The following is a 16,182-nucleotide window of genomic DNA, read 5'->3' as shown; positions in this document are numbered from 1 at the left end:
ACAGAAATTCATTATAGGTTGAGTCGTGGAGCTCGCTCTCTTTAAGACGTTTCGCGGCTCTGCCCAAATGTGCAAATAGATAAAACAGCCAAATGAAAACCGAATTGCCACGTCGTCTCCAGGATAAAACAGCCAAATGAAAACCGATCGGAAATGCACTGTTACCGATCAGAACGTACACCCTTTCAAAACTCACTGCTCGGAAAGTTAAGATGGAGAAGGAAAGAAAATTGAAGTGGGAATTTAGACAATGAATTCTAGGTCTTACGAACTACTGAAGGCCTTGCTTTTTATGGACCTTCGCGTTGAAACGGATCATTTTAAAATTAATCAACGAACCGTTTTAAAAATTAATCAATAGACCATTTTAAAAATAGATCATTTTAAATATAAATTTGCGCCCAACAAAATTATCTCCCAAAGATAAACTAAAAATCCAAGGCACATAGTGCTAGAACAAAGTACCTTGCTTGTGGTCCCAGAGCTACGTAGGATAGGGACCAGATAAATTGATAATATCCAGTATATAAATGGGAGGAATACAACAATATTTAAATAACCTGAAAGACACGTGTCAAGCAGGTGTAGAGAGAGAAATTCACATAAAGCACTAAAGATAGCCAAGATTAACAGAATATTAAATGAAACTTAGTTGCCTTCTTAACACATTATAAATTGGCCTTGTCTTTGCAACGATTCTACGTCTTAATCTCGGCGATTTGTTTTTGGTTTTCCTTTTTTTAAACTTATTTTCCTCACCCATTCTTGTCTTTCAAAATTTTTATCCAATATGTGTGGAATTCTCGCCGTTCTTGGTTGTTCCGATGATTCTCAGGCTAAACGTGTTCGTGTTCTTGAACTCTCTCGTAGGCAAGTGTTCTTAATCTTCTTCTTTCAATTCCTTCTTTATACATTCTTCTCCCATTCCAATTCTTAATATATATATATATATATAATCTCATATATGCCTGATTTGAGTTGGAGAATGGAACTTTCTTAACTTCGTAAGAATGTAGAATATAGGTAGAAAACTAAGCATGAAATATAACCGATTTGTTGAATATCCATTTCTTTTATGATATTGGGGCTCTTTTTGATACATTCATGTTGTACTTGTATGTATTTTTATTTATGTATTTTTTTTTTTTTTTTTTTATATATGTAGCTTTTTAACTTTTGGCTGAGAATCAAATAGGATAATCCCTAAAACGATGTCGTTGGACAATTTGAAGATTAAAAAAAAAAAAAAGAAAAAATAAAATGAAAGTTCATTAATCGAAGAAATTGCAATAGAATTGATATTAACTAGTTGTTATTTTTTGACAGACTGAAACATCGTGGCCCAGACTGGAGTGGGCTTTACCAGCATGCCGATTTCTATTTATCCCATCAACGTTTAGCCATTATTGATCCTGCATCTGGTGATCAACCTCTCTATAATGAAGATAAGTCCATTGTTGTCACGGTACACTCCTATACCTTCTTTGTTGTCCAAATTTAATTTATTGTTATAATGGGTGTGTTTTGTTTCTTCAAATGAGAGGGGAGAAGCAGACACATGAATACAAACTCTATCTTATTGTGCTAATGTGCAAAATTGTTTGTCTAAAAATAGGTCAACGGAGAAATATACAACCACGAAAAGTTGAGGAAGAAATTGAGGAACCACAAAATTCGAACCGGCAGTGACTGTGATGTTATCTCACATTTGGTATTAATAGATATGGTTTTGGGAATAATTAATAATTTTTCCTCCAATAATATGATGTTATCTCACACTTGGTGTGGTCTAAGGGAAATATGAGATTATGATATTTATCGTTGGTGTTTGTATAGTATGAAGAATATGGGGAGAATTTTGTGGACATGCTTGATGGAATGTTCTCTTTCGTACTGTTGGACACGCGTGACAATAGTTTCATTGTTGCTCATGATGCAATTGGGATTACTTCTCTTTACATTGGTTGGGGACTCGATGGTGATTGGAATAATTTTGAATCCCATTTGTTCCTTCACGTGTTTTAATCTCAAACACCATAGATATTCTCTAAATACTCTTATTTGGATTATGTCAGGTTCAGTTTGGATATCTTCGGAACTCAAAGGTCTGAATGATGATTGTGAACATTTTGAGACGTTTCCACCGGGTCACTTGTACTCTAGCAAGGAAGCTGGATTTAAAAGATGGTATAATCCAACATGGTTCTCTGAGGATATTCCATCGATCCCATATGATCCACTTGTTTTGAGACGTGCATTGGAGAATGTATGAATTAGTGTGATGGATTTGAAGACGCTTTATCAAGTTTAACATTTTTTAAAATTCTATTAGAATAACGAACTTACATGCTAACTTATGTAGGCCGTGATCAAGAGGTTGATGACCGATGTCCCTTTTGGAGTTCTGCTTTCTGGTGGCCTTGATTCATCATTGGTTGCTTCTATCACAGCTCGTCACTTAACTGGCACAAGAGCTGCCAAACATTGGGGTACACAACTTCATTCCTTCTGTGTTGGTCTTGAGGTTAGTTTTCATTTTCTTATTCTTGATGTTCCTACAATAATTGATTGTGTACACACTGGTAACTGTTTCTCATTGGGAATAAGATTCATCGTATTACATTCAGGGTTCACCAGATTTGAAGGCTGCTAGAGAAGTTGCAGACTTTTTGGGAACTGTCCACCACGAGTTCAATTTCACAGTTCAAGTACGACTTATCTAGAACTTTACACACAAATATACATCCCCCACCTTCCTTGACCTAACTTTACCATCTTTAACTTCTTTGATAATAGGGTGGGATTGATGCCATTGAAGATGTTATCTACCATATAGAAACATATGATGTAACTACAATCAGGGCAAGTACACCTATGTTTCTTATGGCACGAAAGATCAAGTCACTAGGAGTAAAGATGGTGATCTCTGGTGAAGGCGCTGATGAGATTTTTGGCGGATACCTGTACTTCCACAAGGCTCCTAATAAGGAAGAGTTTCATCGTGAAAGTTGTCGCAAGGTATATGATTTTATGAAGAGCATTGCTCAATTTTTGTAAAGTTAAGGATGAGGAAAATTACACTCATATTTGAAACCTCTATTTTCTCCTTTGCAGATAAAGGCACTTCACATGTATGATTGCTTAAGAGCAAACAAGGCAACTTCAGCGTGGGGCTTGGAAGTTCGAGTACCATTTTTAGATAAGGAATTTATCAATGTTGCAATGGCCATTGATCCAGAATGGAAAATGGTAGAGAAATAAACTTCACGATAGCCATAAGGATTAACATTTCTCCTTAAATTTTCTTAGCTCAAAATACCCCTTTTTGTTTCTCATCTAATCTTTTGTTCTATTTCAGATTAAGCATGATCAAGATCGAATTGAAAAATGGGTTCTCAGGAAAGCTTTCGATGATGAGCAACAACCTTATCTCCCTAAGGTCTTTGAAAGAAAAACCTCTCCAGTTGTATACAAATACTATAACTTCGATAAGATTGTAACTCTTTGTCTGTATGCAGCATGTTTTGTACAGGCAGAAGGAACAATTCAGTGATGGTGTTGGATATAGTTGGATCGATGGCCTTAAAGCCCATGCTGTTCAACATGTAATTCGATAACCTTTTCCTTTCTATTGCCTTCGCCCATTCAGTATTTTTGTTGAAGAATAAAGTTTAGAAATCTAATCTTTTGAAAGTAATGTTCATATGTTTGATGAAGATCACTCGATACATGCTTTCAGGTGACTGAAAAAATGATGCTGAATGCTGAACACATCTTCCCTCAAAATACTCCAACATCAAAGGAAGCCTACTACTACAGAACCATATTTGAGAGGTTCTTCCCACAGGTAATTTACTTCCATAAACAACAGTGTTGACATGTGTCTCATGAACTTGATCATTGACATTGTTTTGCACTTTGTATGGCTGGGTAGAACTCAGCTCGTCTGACTGTCCCGGGAGGGCCAAGTATCGCTTGCAGCACGGCAAAAGCTATCGAATGGGATGCTGCTTGGTCTAAAAATCTTGATCCTTCAGGTAGAGCTGCACTCGGAGTTCATGTCTCAGCATATGGAGATGAGGTAAATCGTGTAAATGACATCGTCCCACCCAAGATAATCAATCCCATTCCGAGAATGAACGTCAGCACACCAGAAGTAGAAATCCTTAGCTAGTATAGATAGTAGTATGTTTTTCAACCTCCAAATTGTATGTGCCTTAAAATGTACAAACCTTCTAGGACCGGAGAAGGTCAAACTCTAGGCGGGCTGCCGGGTTTCGCCTGCGCTACGGTTGAACAAGATTGAATACAAGAGCGAAGTAGGGTGTCAAGGTCCTTTAGGAATTGTATTATTATGAGACCTTCCGAAGTCATTTTCTTTTATATATTTCTGTTAGATTCTTGGAATTATGTAATCTTATGCTTTTTAAGCATGTATGATGTATATTTTAATTATATGAGATGTGATTGTGGAAATCACATGAAATCCACTTTTATAGAGAATCAAAATTTATATTTTATGTATCTTCATTAGCTTTGAAATAGAGTGGGGAGGAGGTGAAAGGAGAAGAAAATAACCAATAAGAAAGAAAGGTATACTCCTTAGCTCATTGCACTCCATTCAAATCAAATAATTCTCAAATCAATAATCCACAAGCACCATTTCAAGCATTACAATTTGAATTTGCTAAATCCAATAGCTACATAACCTATCTACATATCCGTATTTGATTTGTGCACCCCCAACCACAATTTTTAAGGTTATTGGCCTCTACAAGTTTGTTTTAATATTATCAAATATCTTGTGACCATGGAGCTATTATTCTACAAAGTAAAAAATCAGATTTAATTGATGCATAAACATAATGGGCAATTGTCATGAATATTTTGTTTCATAAAACAAATGTTGGGTGTGAATGTCTGAATATCCGAATTCAAGAGAGAGGGTACACATCAATTAACGTTGAATTATATACTCATGTTGTCAACTACCGTAATATATGTTACAGAAATGTCGTAATATTTGTAAGTGACATGGTTTTGGTTTCAATTGTCATCATTACAGAGATTATAATGGATATGTTTAAAAACATTAATCTTAGACTATAACGTTACTTGTTTTATTCACTACAACAAAGTGGACATTTTATGACACATGAGTAATAGCAAATTCACGAGTTTTTTGTGGGAAAAACTAGAGTTTTTCAGATTTTTCGAAATTAATTATAATTTTTTTGTGTCACAAATTTATGATGGTAAATAACAAACATTAAATATAGGAAATTGAAATTTTGGAAGGAAAAATGAGAAATTTTTGAATTTATGATGATAATTTTTTTGTGTCCCCAATTTTTTACTGGAAGTAATAGTCATTAAAAATTGGCATTTTTTAGAATCATGAAATTGAAAATAAAAAAATGCTTTAGGCGGGATAAATAGAGAAATTTTAGATTTTTTTCCTTTTAGGACTGTTTTTAACCGTCATAATTCTATGACATATATTTATTGTCATTAAAGAGGAATTAAAAGAAAAACTAATTATGTTGTTCGGTAAATTAATTCTAAGTTATAAAAATATTAATAGGACTAAGTAAATTTTAATTTAAATTAGAGAAAACTAGTTACAATATTCGGTAAGTAAATTTTAATTTAAATTAGAGAAAACTAGTTACAATATTCGGTAAATTAATTTTAAATGTTTTTGAATTCAAAAATAATTTTATTTTAGAAAAATATTAATAGCGCTTAATAAACTTTAATTTTAAATTAGAAAAAAAAAATAGTTACGAAATTCAGTAATTTAATACTAGATTTGTGTACTCTAGTTATATTAACCAAAGTAAACTTAGGCTTAGTTTGAGATTTTTTCGCTTTTAACATAATTGTTAGTAATTATGGTTTTAAAAAAAGTTGTACTATGGAGCAAATTAATGTTTTGTAAATTTCAACTTTAAACCTGAGCGTGTTACTGTGTTTGTTAAATACTAAATTATTATGTTTTATATATACTTTTCATTTTTTTATAATTGAAATATTTTAAATAATGGTTTAAAATATTATATTTTGTTTGCTCTAGATTAATTTTATCTAAGTGAATTACGTTAGAATTTTGATTAGTAAGAAAGCTTGAAGAATGATAAAAGAGGAGGAAAATGCTTTAAGTGTTGAAAACTAGACCTTAAAGACTAAAACATAAATTTTAGGGAACAAAAATTTGGCTAAGTGTGGGGGCCATACCTTGATGCCATGCATTGGGTGAGGACTTGGAAAACAATGACATTTCCATTAGAGGTTTGGGCGAGCTTATTGGCTAAGTGTTGAACGTATAGAGACACCATACGTTAGTGTGGAGTACACGGCCAAGACACCAAGTGATGGATGTTGTGCTCGGCAAGTCCATGATGGACGCATGGTTTGAGTTGGCCGAGCGATGACATGAAAGAATTGTCTAGGTGGGGGCATGAGGGATGTGTCAAACGCAAAGTGTTGGCTGAGAGTGTGCCATGTGTTAGCAAGGAGCTGCGACACACAAGGACTTGAGAGGTTAGGTGGAATGCGTGGTAGGGCAAGGCGTTGGCCAAGCATGTGAAGGTCATGGGGCAAGCAGCCAAGGAAGTGAGGTGATGGTTGAGCCTTTGCTAAGTGTTTGTCAGACCCCACCCCGAGCCCACCTCTTGAGCTCGAGGGGAGGCGCGACAGACGACAGATACCACCCTTTTATGATACTTACTGCCTATTTGAACCTCTTTACTCTCGATAAACTTTAAGCCAAGGATATAAACAATAAACATTTGACTAAGCTCATTTTATTACAAACAGCATAATATTTATACAACCCTCAGGCTTAACTACAGAATTACAACAACAATTCTAAAACCGGAAGTGAGACTGTGGTGTGGCAGATTTTGACTTTAGCAGCACCCTGGAACTCTTCACCTTTCGTTACCTGGGAAGAAAAACATGAAAGAAAAGAATGAGCTTCAAGAAGCTCAGTGAATGGTATGCAACTTCTAGAGTCTATTTAAACTTATAATAAAATAAGCATATCATAACTATGAGGTTAACACTCAAACCTCAACCTTGAATGAGTCTGTTCTCAACTATACCTATACACAGGGTAGATAGTTAAACTGATACTAATCATAAACGCATACTCTCTTGCATTCCTTATGTGCACATAGATCCCCGCTTGGGCTCAGAAGCTAAGCCTACTACCCTCTGACCATCTCATACGAGGTTCTTCCCATAGGATTAGGAACTAGATCTCTTGGTCCCCTGACCATTCCGTAAGGTTCTGCTTCGGGCTTAGGAACTAGGTCTATTCACCCCCTGACCATCCCGATCATATAATCCCAATCTCATTCTAAATACTCATTCACAACATAATCATATACATATAGTCTAAAAGATATGCTTAAGATTTAAAGAAAATACCACTTACCTTGGTTGGGTAGGAAACTCTCTCTAGAAGTTCCTTGGTTTCTTCAAGCTCCCTTTTGAACCCTAAATTTCATATTCAACTACAAGCTTAGATTACTCATAGCTACATACCTTATTTTGAGATACTTCCTTCTACAAACATGTTCTAAAATGTCTCAGGAAGCTTACCTTAAAATATCATCTCAAAACTTCTCGTGGTTTTTTTGGAATCCTCAAATCATAAAGATTGGCCTAAGCTTACTCGAGAGCTTGACCCTTCTGTATTTTCCCTACTCTCCAACCTGATTTCTTGGACCTTTTTCTCTGGCAGCCCTGACTTGAAAACTAGACTCTTGGAGCTTTCAAGTAGCTTTAGAACCACTCAAAGAGTATGTGTAGTTTGGGAGAACTCTTCGTCCCAAGTTGATGCTACTTCAGGACCTCATTGTCCGATTACATCTCCTCCTCTTGGAACCATTTGATCAATGCATAGCTTCCTCCGAATCTGCTCTCCTAAAACTCTTTGTTCTTTGAAGAGAATTTATGTTATGAACTGAAGAGAAGACTTTATGGTGGTATTTATAGTCTTTAGGAATCGATCCTTCTCATTTCATAAAACTTCCAATGCATGACACCTTCTTCTTTAGAAACTTTTGGAGTGTCCGCACTATGCTTAGCCACCACCTACTTCCTTGCCCTTCCCCTATTTCAATGCCACTAACCTAGTTCGAGTTGTCTTCCTCGTGCATAAGTCTTCCTTGCATGAAACTCTATTTGTTCACCTCATTCTAACTCAAGCTCAACCTCTTCTCGGTTTAGCCACTTGTCCAAATGAATCCATCAGCCTTGTGTACTGCAAGCCTCAGCAACGCATAGACACTTGGCCCATTTTCTAGTTCATCGTGTAGCTTTTTCACTCATCGCATATCTTATCGCCTAGTTAATCTCTCGCTGTCGCTTATCATTTAGCCCTCTCGCTATCGCTTATCGTCTAGCACCTATGCCTATCGCATAGCTCCCTCATCTAGTGATCTCTCACCGTCATTCATCCCTTAACGATATCACTGTCGCTCATCGTGTATCTCTCACTATCACTCATCTTGTAGCACTGACCCCATCGTCTAATGCATCACGCCCATCATCTAATGAGTCCGCTTATCGTATAGCGCCATCGTCTTGCCCTTGTGTCTATCACCTTGCGTAACACCCTTCGTCTAGTGCTTACGCTTATTGTGTAGTGCCATCATCTAGTGTTTATGCTTATCGTGTAGCGTTATCATCTAGCGCATCGCTTTGCGCATTGTTTAGCGTCACATATAACTACACAATTGGTTGCGTGTGCAACACTCCAACGCCCAGCGCCTACGCTCGTGCACACCTGATTCTTCCGCATGCCTTGTCCAACGCATGGCTTTTCTTCACTTGGCCTCACTTGGCTTCAAGGATTAATCTCTTATAACCTCTACAAACTTAGCCTCATTAGAGCCTCATGCGTTAATGTTTCTTAACACCAAACGCATGGTTTCTTTTTGACTTCATACTTAGCCAAATTTTTACTAGTTAAAGCTCAACTCAAAGATATTCAACAAACCTATTCAAACTCTTAGAATTTTTCTTTTCTCACCATAGGATTTAAGTTACACTTAGTTAATTCCCTTAATTACATGCTTAAGTAGGAAAATTGAAATCCGGGTTTCACAATTACTTCCCCCTTAAGAAAATTTTGTCCTCGAAATTTACTCGAAAACTAACTCTAGTTTAAGGTTTCACAACAACCTTTGTTGCAAACTCTTATAACCTTGTCTATTATTACGTTTCCACTGCGCTACTCTGATATTAATTCCTTTAGTTTGTCCAACGATACTTCTCCTAGCCATCTCTAAGCTAGTCGTCGAACCAAACTATCTACAAAATAACTTTTCTATCTCAAATTCTAATTGAGAATAATTTAACATCATTCTTACCTTCCTCGATGAATCTTCAAGTAGCATTGTGAGTTCCAGCTCAGGTTGTCTGCTAGGTCCTGCCACTTTCGCTATTCCTCTTAGTCTCACTTTGACTAATTCCTAGGTTTCTCTTTAAACCTATACTCTACCACACTTCCCTCTGGTTTTATTGAAACCTCAGGTTTTCAACCCTTCGGTTTTCCTAAACTCAAATCTCTGGTTTCCAAGAAACTTATGCTCGGATACCAAGCTGTCACACCCCGCCCCGAGCCTACCTCTTGAGCCTAAGGGGAGGTGCGACGGACGGCAGATACCACCCTCTTGTGATATCTACTACCCATTTGAACCTCTTTACTCTCAATAAACTTTAAGCCAAGGATATAAACAACAACTGTTTGGCTAAGATCATTTTATTACAAATAGTATAACGTTTATACAACTCTTAGTCTTAACTACAGAGCTACAACAAAAACTCTAAAACCGGAAGTGTGACTGTGGTGTGGCAGACCTTGACCTTAGCAGTACCCTGGAACTCCTCACCTTTTGCTACCTAGGAAGAAAAACATGAAAGAAAAGGATGAGTTTCAAGAAGCTTGGTGAGTGGTATGCAACTTCTAGAGTCTATTTCAACTCATAATAAAATAAGCATATCATAACTATGAGGTTAACACTCAAACCTTAACCTTGAATGAGTCTGTTCTCAACTCTATCTACACACATGGTAGATAATGATGCGTTATTTTATGAAATGAAATAATGGAATGAAATGCGGTGATGGAAATGTGTTGAGCAACAAGTTTTCTTAGCGTTATCTAAGTATAAACCCCACTGAGTTTCCTGGTAAGTCCAGGGTCAAACTCAGGAACTAGGGAAAACGATATGGGTGATAATTTTCCAAAAGACGTTGCGGTAACCGGTAAATCAAATAGTTGTTTGGTGTTGTTATTTGCGGTATAAAGTAAATGTAAGCGACATATTTGAGAAAAGATCGATTATGCAGAGATACAATGAGTATGTGGAGGAATGGGTTGAGAAGGTCTTTAGCTAGCTTTTCCCGGGAATGCGTCAAACTATGCGATCATGCTACACTCATGCAACAGCAAATCATTTTCCAATGCAAATACGGTGCTCCTAGTTGTAGGACACATGTGTTGAATGCAATAGTGTCCATAGAGCTTATTTCTAGGTCTCTACTCTTTTCCTATGCGATGATGCAATATGCATACAAAGACAAGGTGACCGCACACAATCATATCCTATCTCTAGGATGCATGCGATGTATTCCTAAGCATCTATCTCTTGATTATGCATTCTAATCTGACTCTCCCGAGCCTAGATTCTAACCTGACTTTTCCAAGCCTAGATCATGTCCTTAGACTACCCTCCTGAGTATCTCTAATGGACGAATGATGCATACATAATATAAGATAATTGCAAAGAGTGAAGATACCCAGTTGTGCTAGCTAAGTGTTTCTCAACCCATTCAATAGATTTAGTTACTCATGCATACTAAACAGAGAGTGAACTGATATTAAGGAGTAAATTCCATTTCTCTAGATGAGTTTAAGTACAAAATAACAATGGAAGATAAGAATAGAGAGCCTGGTAGCAATATCTTGCTTCCCAAGGCTTTTACACTGTCACTCTATTTTGTTCAAAAGATAATCTGACTTCCACAGGAGCTGGCCCTCTCTCTAATCTCGATGCTTCCGGCACTCTCCCAAGTTCACCGGAACGATCTCTCGACACAATCTCGCTTCTCTCGCTTCCGCCTTAAAATAAAAGAAAATCTAAGAACAAGGCTATTCTAACTATGGAAAAAATTATCTAAGTATCTGAACTATTCGAACTATCCGAAATCCTTTGCTGGAGGTTTCCTTCAGTATTTATAGAGCTTCAAGGTGAAAGATGGCTTCTTTCTTATGATTGCACAGATGGGATGGCTTTAATTCTCTGACTGATGCACCGAATATTTGTCACCGAAAAGCTGAGTGTACTTTTTATCGTTAGCGGCTTGTCAACTTAATTCAGACTCGACCTTCATCAGCTTTCTGTCCCATCGTGATTAATTATATTTTTCACCCAGATGCGCCCACCAAGTTGCAGCGGCTCTATGCGACAATCCTTCTTGAGTAGATGTTTGTGAGCACAAATCACTACAAAGCCTTGTGGTAACGCTGCGCTCGATCGTTGATTTCTTGTGATCGCGCTTTGCGTCAACGCATATTCTGCATAAAAATACCAAAGCTAACTGTTTTTATGCGATGAACGCATGCGACCGCAATGTCATGAATTTAATGCTTTTTAGACGCAATCTTATATATTTTATCAACGCAAACCTTCTTTGTTTAATAACTTAGCACTGTAATAACGTGCATTTCTGCCCATTATCATACTTCCCAAATTTAAACAATGCTTGTCCTCAAGCATAAGCTAAAGATTTTCTTTAAAAAGTCAACCACAATCTCTTTTCCTAGATTTCTTAAGGATACTTCATTAAATCTTATACACCAAAATTTCCTTAATTCTTATTCGAGTCTCCTCTTAAAATATTTCTAAAATCTAGGGACCGAAAATTTAACCTTCAAAATGACTTTACTAGATTCCAGGACATCGCATGATTTATTTCCCAAAAAAAAAAAAAAAAAAAAATTCATTGGGGTGTCAAATGATTTTTATCCTTGCATATTTTTGACATTATTATTTTTCTGACCTTGTGCTAATCCAAGTGCCTCGCCTTCGTTTTGGCTTGCCCATACGTGTGTCATGCAGACATCCAACTACGAGCAAGGTGCTCTTTCTTAGACTAAAGTCATACCTACTTGGCAGCGGAGTTGCAGTCATTTATTTATGCGCTAATCCTGGCGACTTACTTTCGTTTTAGCTTGTCCCTACGTTGTCATGCAGACATCCAACTACGGGTAAGTGCCCTTCACAACTTAACTCTTATCAACATAGGTTTCCCCATTGCATTGACAGTGGGGTTGTTATTCTCAAAATAAAAGTTTTCCTTTTTTTTTAGAGCTAAAAAAAGCAAGGTCGAAAATAAATATCTCACCCCCAAATGTAAAATGCAGGAATGTCCTCATTGCCAAAAGATTGAAAGAAGTCATGCGATGTTCTTAGGAAGCTACGTAAAGAGTCAGTTTGAAAGAAAGCTAGCAGACCACTAACTTCTAGAAATATTTCATGAGGTGACTGTCCTAAAATTAAGTTGACTCTAGTATATACGAAAAAAAATAGGAGCATGTGTTTCATCATTGAAATCATTATTGGCAAAGAGACAACATGCGGTGACTTGCTAAATTTATCAATGTTAAATGATTGCAGTAATAAAAGAGGATGTAGTGATAAAACTTTCAAAATTAAAATGCAATGAGATAGTGTAGAATGTGGAATAAAGTCAAGGAAGAATACAACCCCCAAATTTACGCTGTCGCCCACATTGTTTGTTGTCGCCCCCAAATTTGTGACGATCTTCTTCCTTTGGATTGTGGTGATGGAATAAAGTAGTTGCGTCTTCGTGTAGCGCGTCCGTAATCGTTCGCCTTGATCGTTTCAAGAAAAACATCGAGAGGGTCAAATATTAAAAAAAAAACAAAGACAAAATCACTTCACCGCAATCGTTTAGCACGATTGTTTTTTTTTTTTTAGATAAAGAATATGCGCTAAAAGATAACAACAAAGTAGTGAAAGTTCATGAAGTCTTGATGTAGGAAAAAGATATTCAAAAGGATTGCGTCCCTGATGAGGTTGAGTCATATAGTGACTCAGGGACTGCTTATTCCAAGCTGGTCTTTTCACGTCCACGGTGGCTTTTTCTTATTTTCTCGATCTTCCAGAATCTTGACTGCCTTAATCTGTAGTCTTTCCCTATTGATATTCATTATGATTTCCCCCTTGTGCACATCAATTTGAGCGTGACCAGTCGAGAGGAATGGTCGTCCCAATATGATGGGCACGTCTTCGCCCGCTTTATAATCCAAAATGATGAAGTCTGCTGACAAGATGAATTTATCAATTGAGATTGCGGCGTCTTTCAACTTTCCTTCAAGGTGTATTCGGGATCTGTCCATGAGCAGAAGAGTTTCCTTTGTGGGCGTGAGTGTGCCAATGTCCAATTGTTTGAAGATTGATAGCGGCATTATGTTTATACTCGCCCCAAGATCACATAGTGCTTGGCCACTGTAGACCCGTCCAATGGAGCATGGTATCGTGAAGATTCCTGGGTCGCACATTTTTGGTGGGACCATAGCATTTTGCGTTACTGCCATTGTTGTGATCTTGTCTTCATCATTTTGTTTCTTTTTCAATCCTTGCGGAGTTGGTGGTAGTTGGACTTCTTCTATCTCATGATCTAAAGGCTAGAGGATGGACGCAACTTCTGGTTTCATTTGCTCAGGCTCTTTTGAATTATAAGTCAATGGGTCCTTAGTTGTTACCGTATTCAGGTTGGTCGTGATAGGTTCCTCCCCCACTTTCGCAGTCATCTTGTCGCTTAGCAAGGAGACTGCTAAGCATTGTTCTTTCCTTGTACCCCCAATGTTGCGAGGAAGCTCAGTTGAGCTTGACAAAGCTCTTTATGGTCTATTTTTGAGCTCGCTCGTAATTTTTCCCAGCTGAATTTTGAGGTTTCAAATGAACGTTTCTTGATTATGAAACACTGATTCGTTCTTCTCAATGTACTGCTTCAACAAGCTCTCTAAGGACGAAGATTGCGGTGTTTGCAAGCTACTAGCTTGGTTAGGCATTGGACCATTTGCTTGCGGGAAAAATCCGTGTGGCCCTTCTTTTTACGCCACTAGTTGGAAGCTCTATTGTTGATTTTTCCACGCGAAATTTGGGTGGTTTCTCCACCCAGGGTTGTATGTATTGGAATAGGGATTATTCTTTATGAAGCATACTGATTGCGAATTTTCTGGGCATTCTTCCATCGGATGAGCATCTCCGCAGATGACACAACTTGCGGTCGTTTGAGCAATTGCGTTGACCTGCCCTTTCTTTGCTCCCATGCTATTAATTGTGATGCCTTGTATCAAACTCATCATTGCAGTCATTTGGTTCTGAAGGGATGCGATGGGGCCATTGTTTGCATCATTGTCTTTAATTCTTAATCTTTGATCGCTTTCTCACCAATCCTCGTGATTTTTGGAAATGTGATCAAGTATATTTTTGGCCTCCTCATATGTTTTGTCAAGCAGACCACTATCTGCTGCTGCATTGGCAGCGGTCTGCAAAGCAGGGTTCAGTCCTGGATAAAAGATCTCCATTTGCAAGCAATCTGGTAATCCGTTGTGTGGACAGTCTCTTACCAACCTCTTGAACCTCGCCCAAGCAGCTCAGCGATTCGTCAGTTTATTGTTCAAAATTCATTATCAATTTCCTTCTCTGGGCATTCTCGGTTGGTGGGAAATACTTCTTCATAAACTTTTCCACCACTTGTTCCCACGAAGTTATCTCCCTCGGTTCGAGAGAATACACCCATTTTCTCGCTTGATCGCATAAGGAAAATAGGAACAAAGTGAGTCGAACTTCCTCGATGGAGATATTCAGGAACACAAAAGTGTTGCAGATTTCTATGAAGCTCCAGAGGTGGGCGTGCGGGTCTTTGCCACGCCTTCCTCTAAACTTCCCAGCAACATGGATCATCTGCACCGTTACCAATTTAATTTCAAACCTCGATCTATCTAAACACTGGCCTCATGATTCCTAGAGAGAAATCGTAGAGGTTGGACGACGCATAGTCTCGAATGGTTCTATTGGGTTGGCTATTATATTGTTTGCATTTGCGGCCCTTTCTTCTGGTTGTTCTGTCATTCTTGGGGTTCTGTCTTGTTGTTGGTGGTTTGATGACATGCAGAAATGCATGTCATTTTAGGCCTTTTACTTAGAATTATGAGGGTTGTTAAGCAGAATATGTGGCAATTATGTTAGGAATTCATAAGAAATTGAGCTTGCAGCGATCAACATTAAGAATCTCAGCTAACCCATTATTATGCGTTATTATGCGTTCATTCTATTTTTGTAGCTAATGTAGGAAGTGAACGCAAACACGAAAATCGGACCACCGCATAGACGACCGCATGCGGAGAAACTCTCCATCGTAAAGGCGAACGCGTTCGATCAACGCATGGACATTGCGGTAATCAGCCGTATGCGTCCATCAAGAGTTGCACATGCCAAGCGATTGCAGTCATCATGTGGAGTTGTGGTATTAAGTGAATGCGGTCACTAAATGATTATGACTACACAATAACACATGATAAAGGGATCAACGCAAGGTAGGTGGAATGAACGCATCAACGCATCTACCTTGGGAAGAACAAAAGATGATGTTGACATTTCACCTACCATGCCGTTAGTAGCAAAGATTTAGAAAGGACTAAACGCGCTGAATGTCAGAATCAGAGCAGTCCATTAATACTGTCGACGATCTAGGCTCTATATAAAGAAGCCGATGAGCAGAATTCCAACTGGTCTGGGGTTTTTGCCTGAGGTTCACCTAGGGCGGATCTTTGTGATTCAGACAAATGTGTGAGAAGACGCTTGAGAGTTATTCACCTCCTTCATCCATTCCGAGTGACGACTGGAGCCTTTGACCGGAGCTAGATCTCGGGAGAGTCAGCTCCACCACCTATCTATGGCACCACCGGTAGCCTTGATGCACATCCGCTGGAAGCAAGTCTTTACTTCCAGTTGGTCACTTCATTTTCTCTTCCTTTTAGATATTGTATTGTATACATTTTGTGATTGAGGAATTAATACATTTTGTGTTCAATGCATTTCTGTGTTTCCTTCAATTCCATCTCCATCTTCT

General features: G+C 37.9%; 1 protein-coding gene across 1 annotated transcript; it reads left to right on the top strand.

Annotated features, from left to right (window-relative positions):
* The first annotated feature begins 790 nt into the window (after positions 1 to 790).
* LOC120076311 (asparagine synthetase [glutamine-hydrolyzing] 1-like) lies at positions 791 to 4,316 on the top strand. Its single transcript, XM_039030075.2, has 13 exons — positions 791 to 870; positions 1,327 to 1,465; positions 1,616 to 1,711; positions 1,837 to 1,978; positions 2,076 to 2,266; positions 2,363 to 2,524; positions 2,628 to 2,708; positions 2,797 to 3,018; positions 3,115 to 3,249; positions 3,359 to 3,439; positions 3,519 to 3,605; positions 3,740 to 3,847; positions 3,935 to 4,316. Exons 1-13 carry the CDS (start codon positions 791 to 793, stop codon positions 4,172 to 4,174), a joined length of 1,764 nt encoding a protein of 587 aa, XP_038886003.1. The 3' UTR covers positions 4,175 to 4,316.
* Positions 4,317 to 16,182: the final 11,866 nt, after the last annotated feature.

Source organism: Benincasa hispida, chromosome 4, assembly GCF_027475165.1.
Source record: "Benincasa hispida cultivar pf3 chromosome 4, pf3_genome.v1.1, whole genome shotgun sequence".
NCBI lineage: Eukaryota > Viridiplantae > Streptophyta > Magnoliopsida > Cucurbitales > Cucurbitaceae > Benincasa > Benincasa hispida.
Note: the sequence above shows the minus strand (reverse complement) of the source record. Positions and strands in the feature narration are given on the sequence as shown.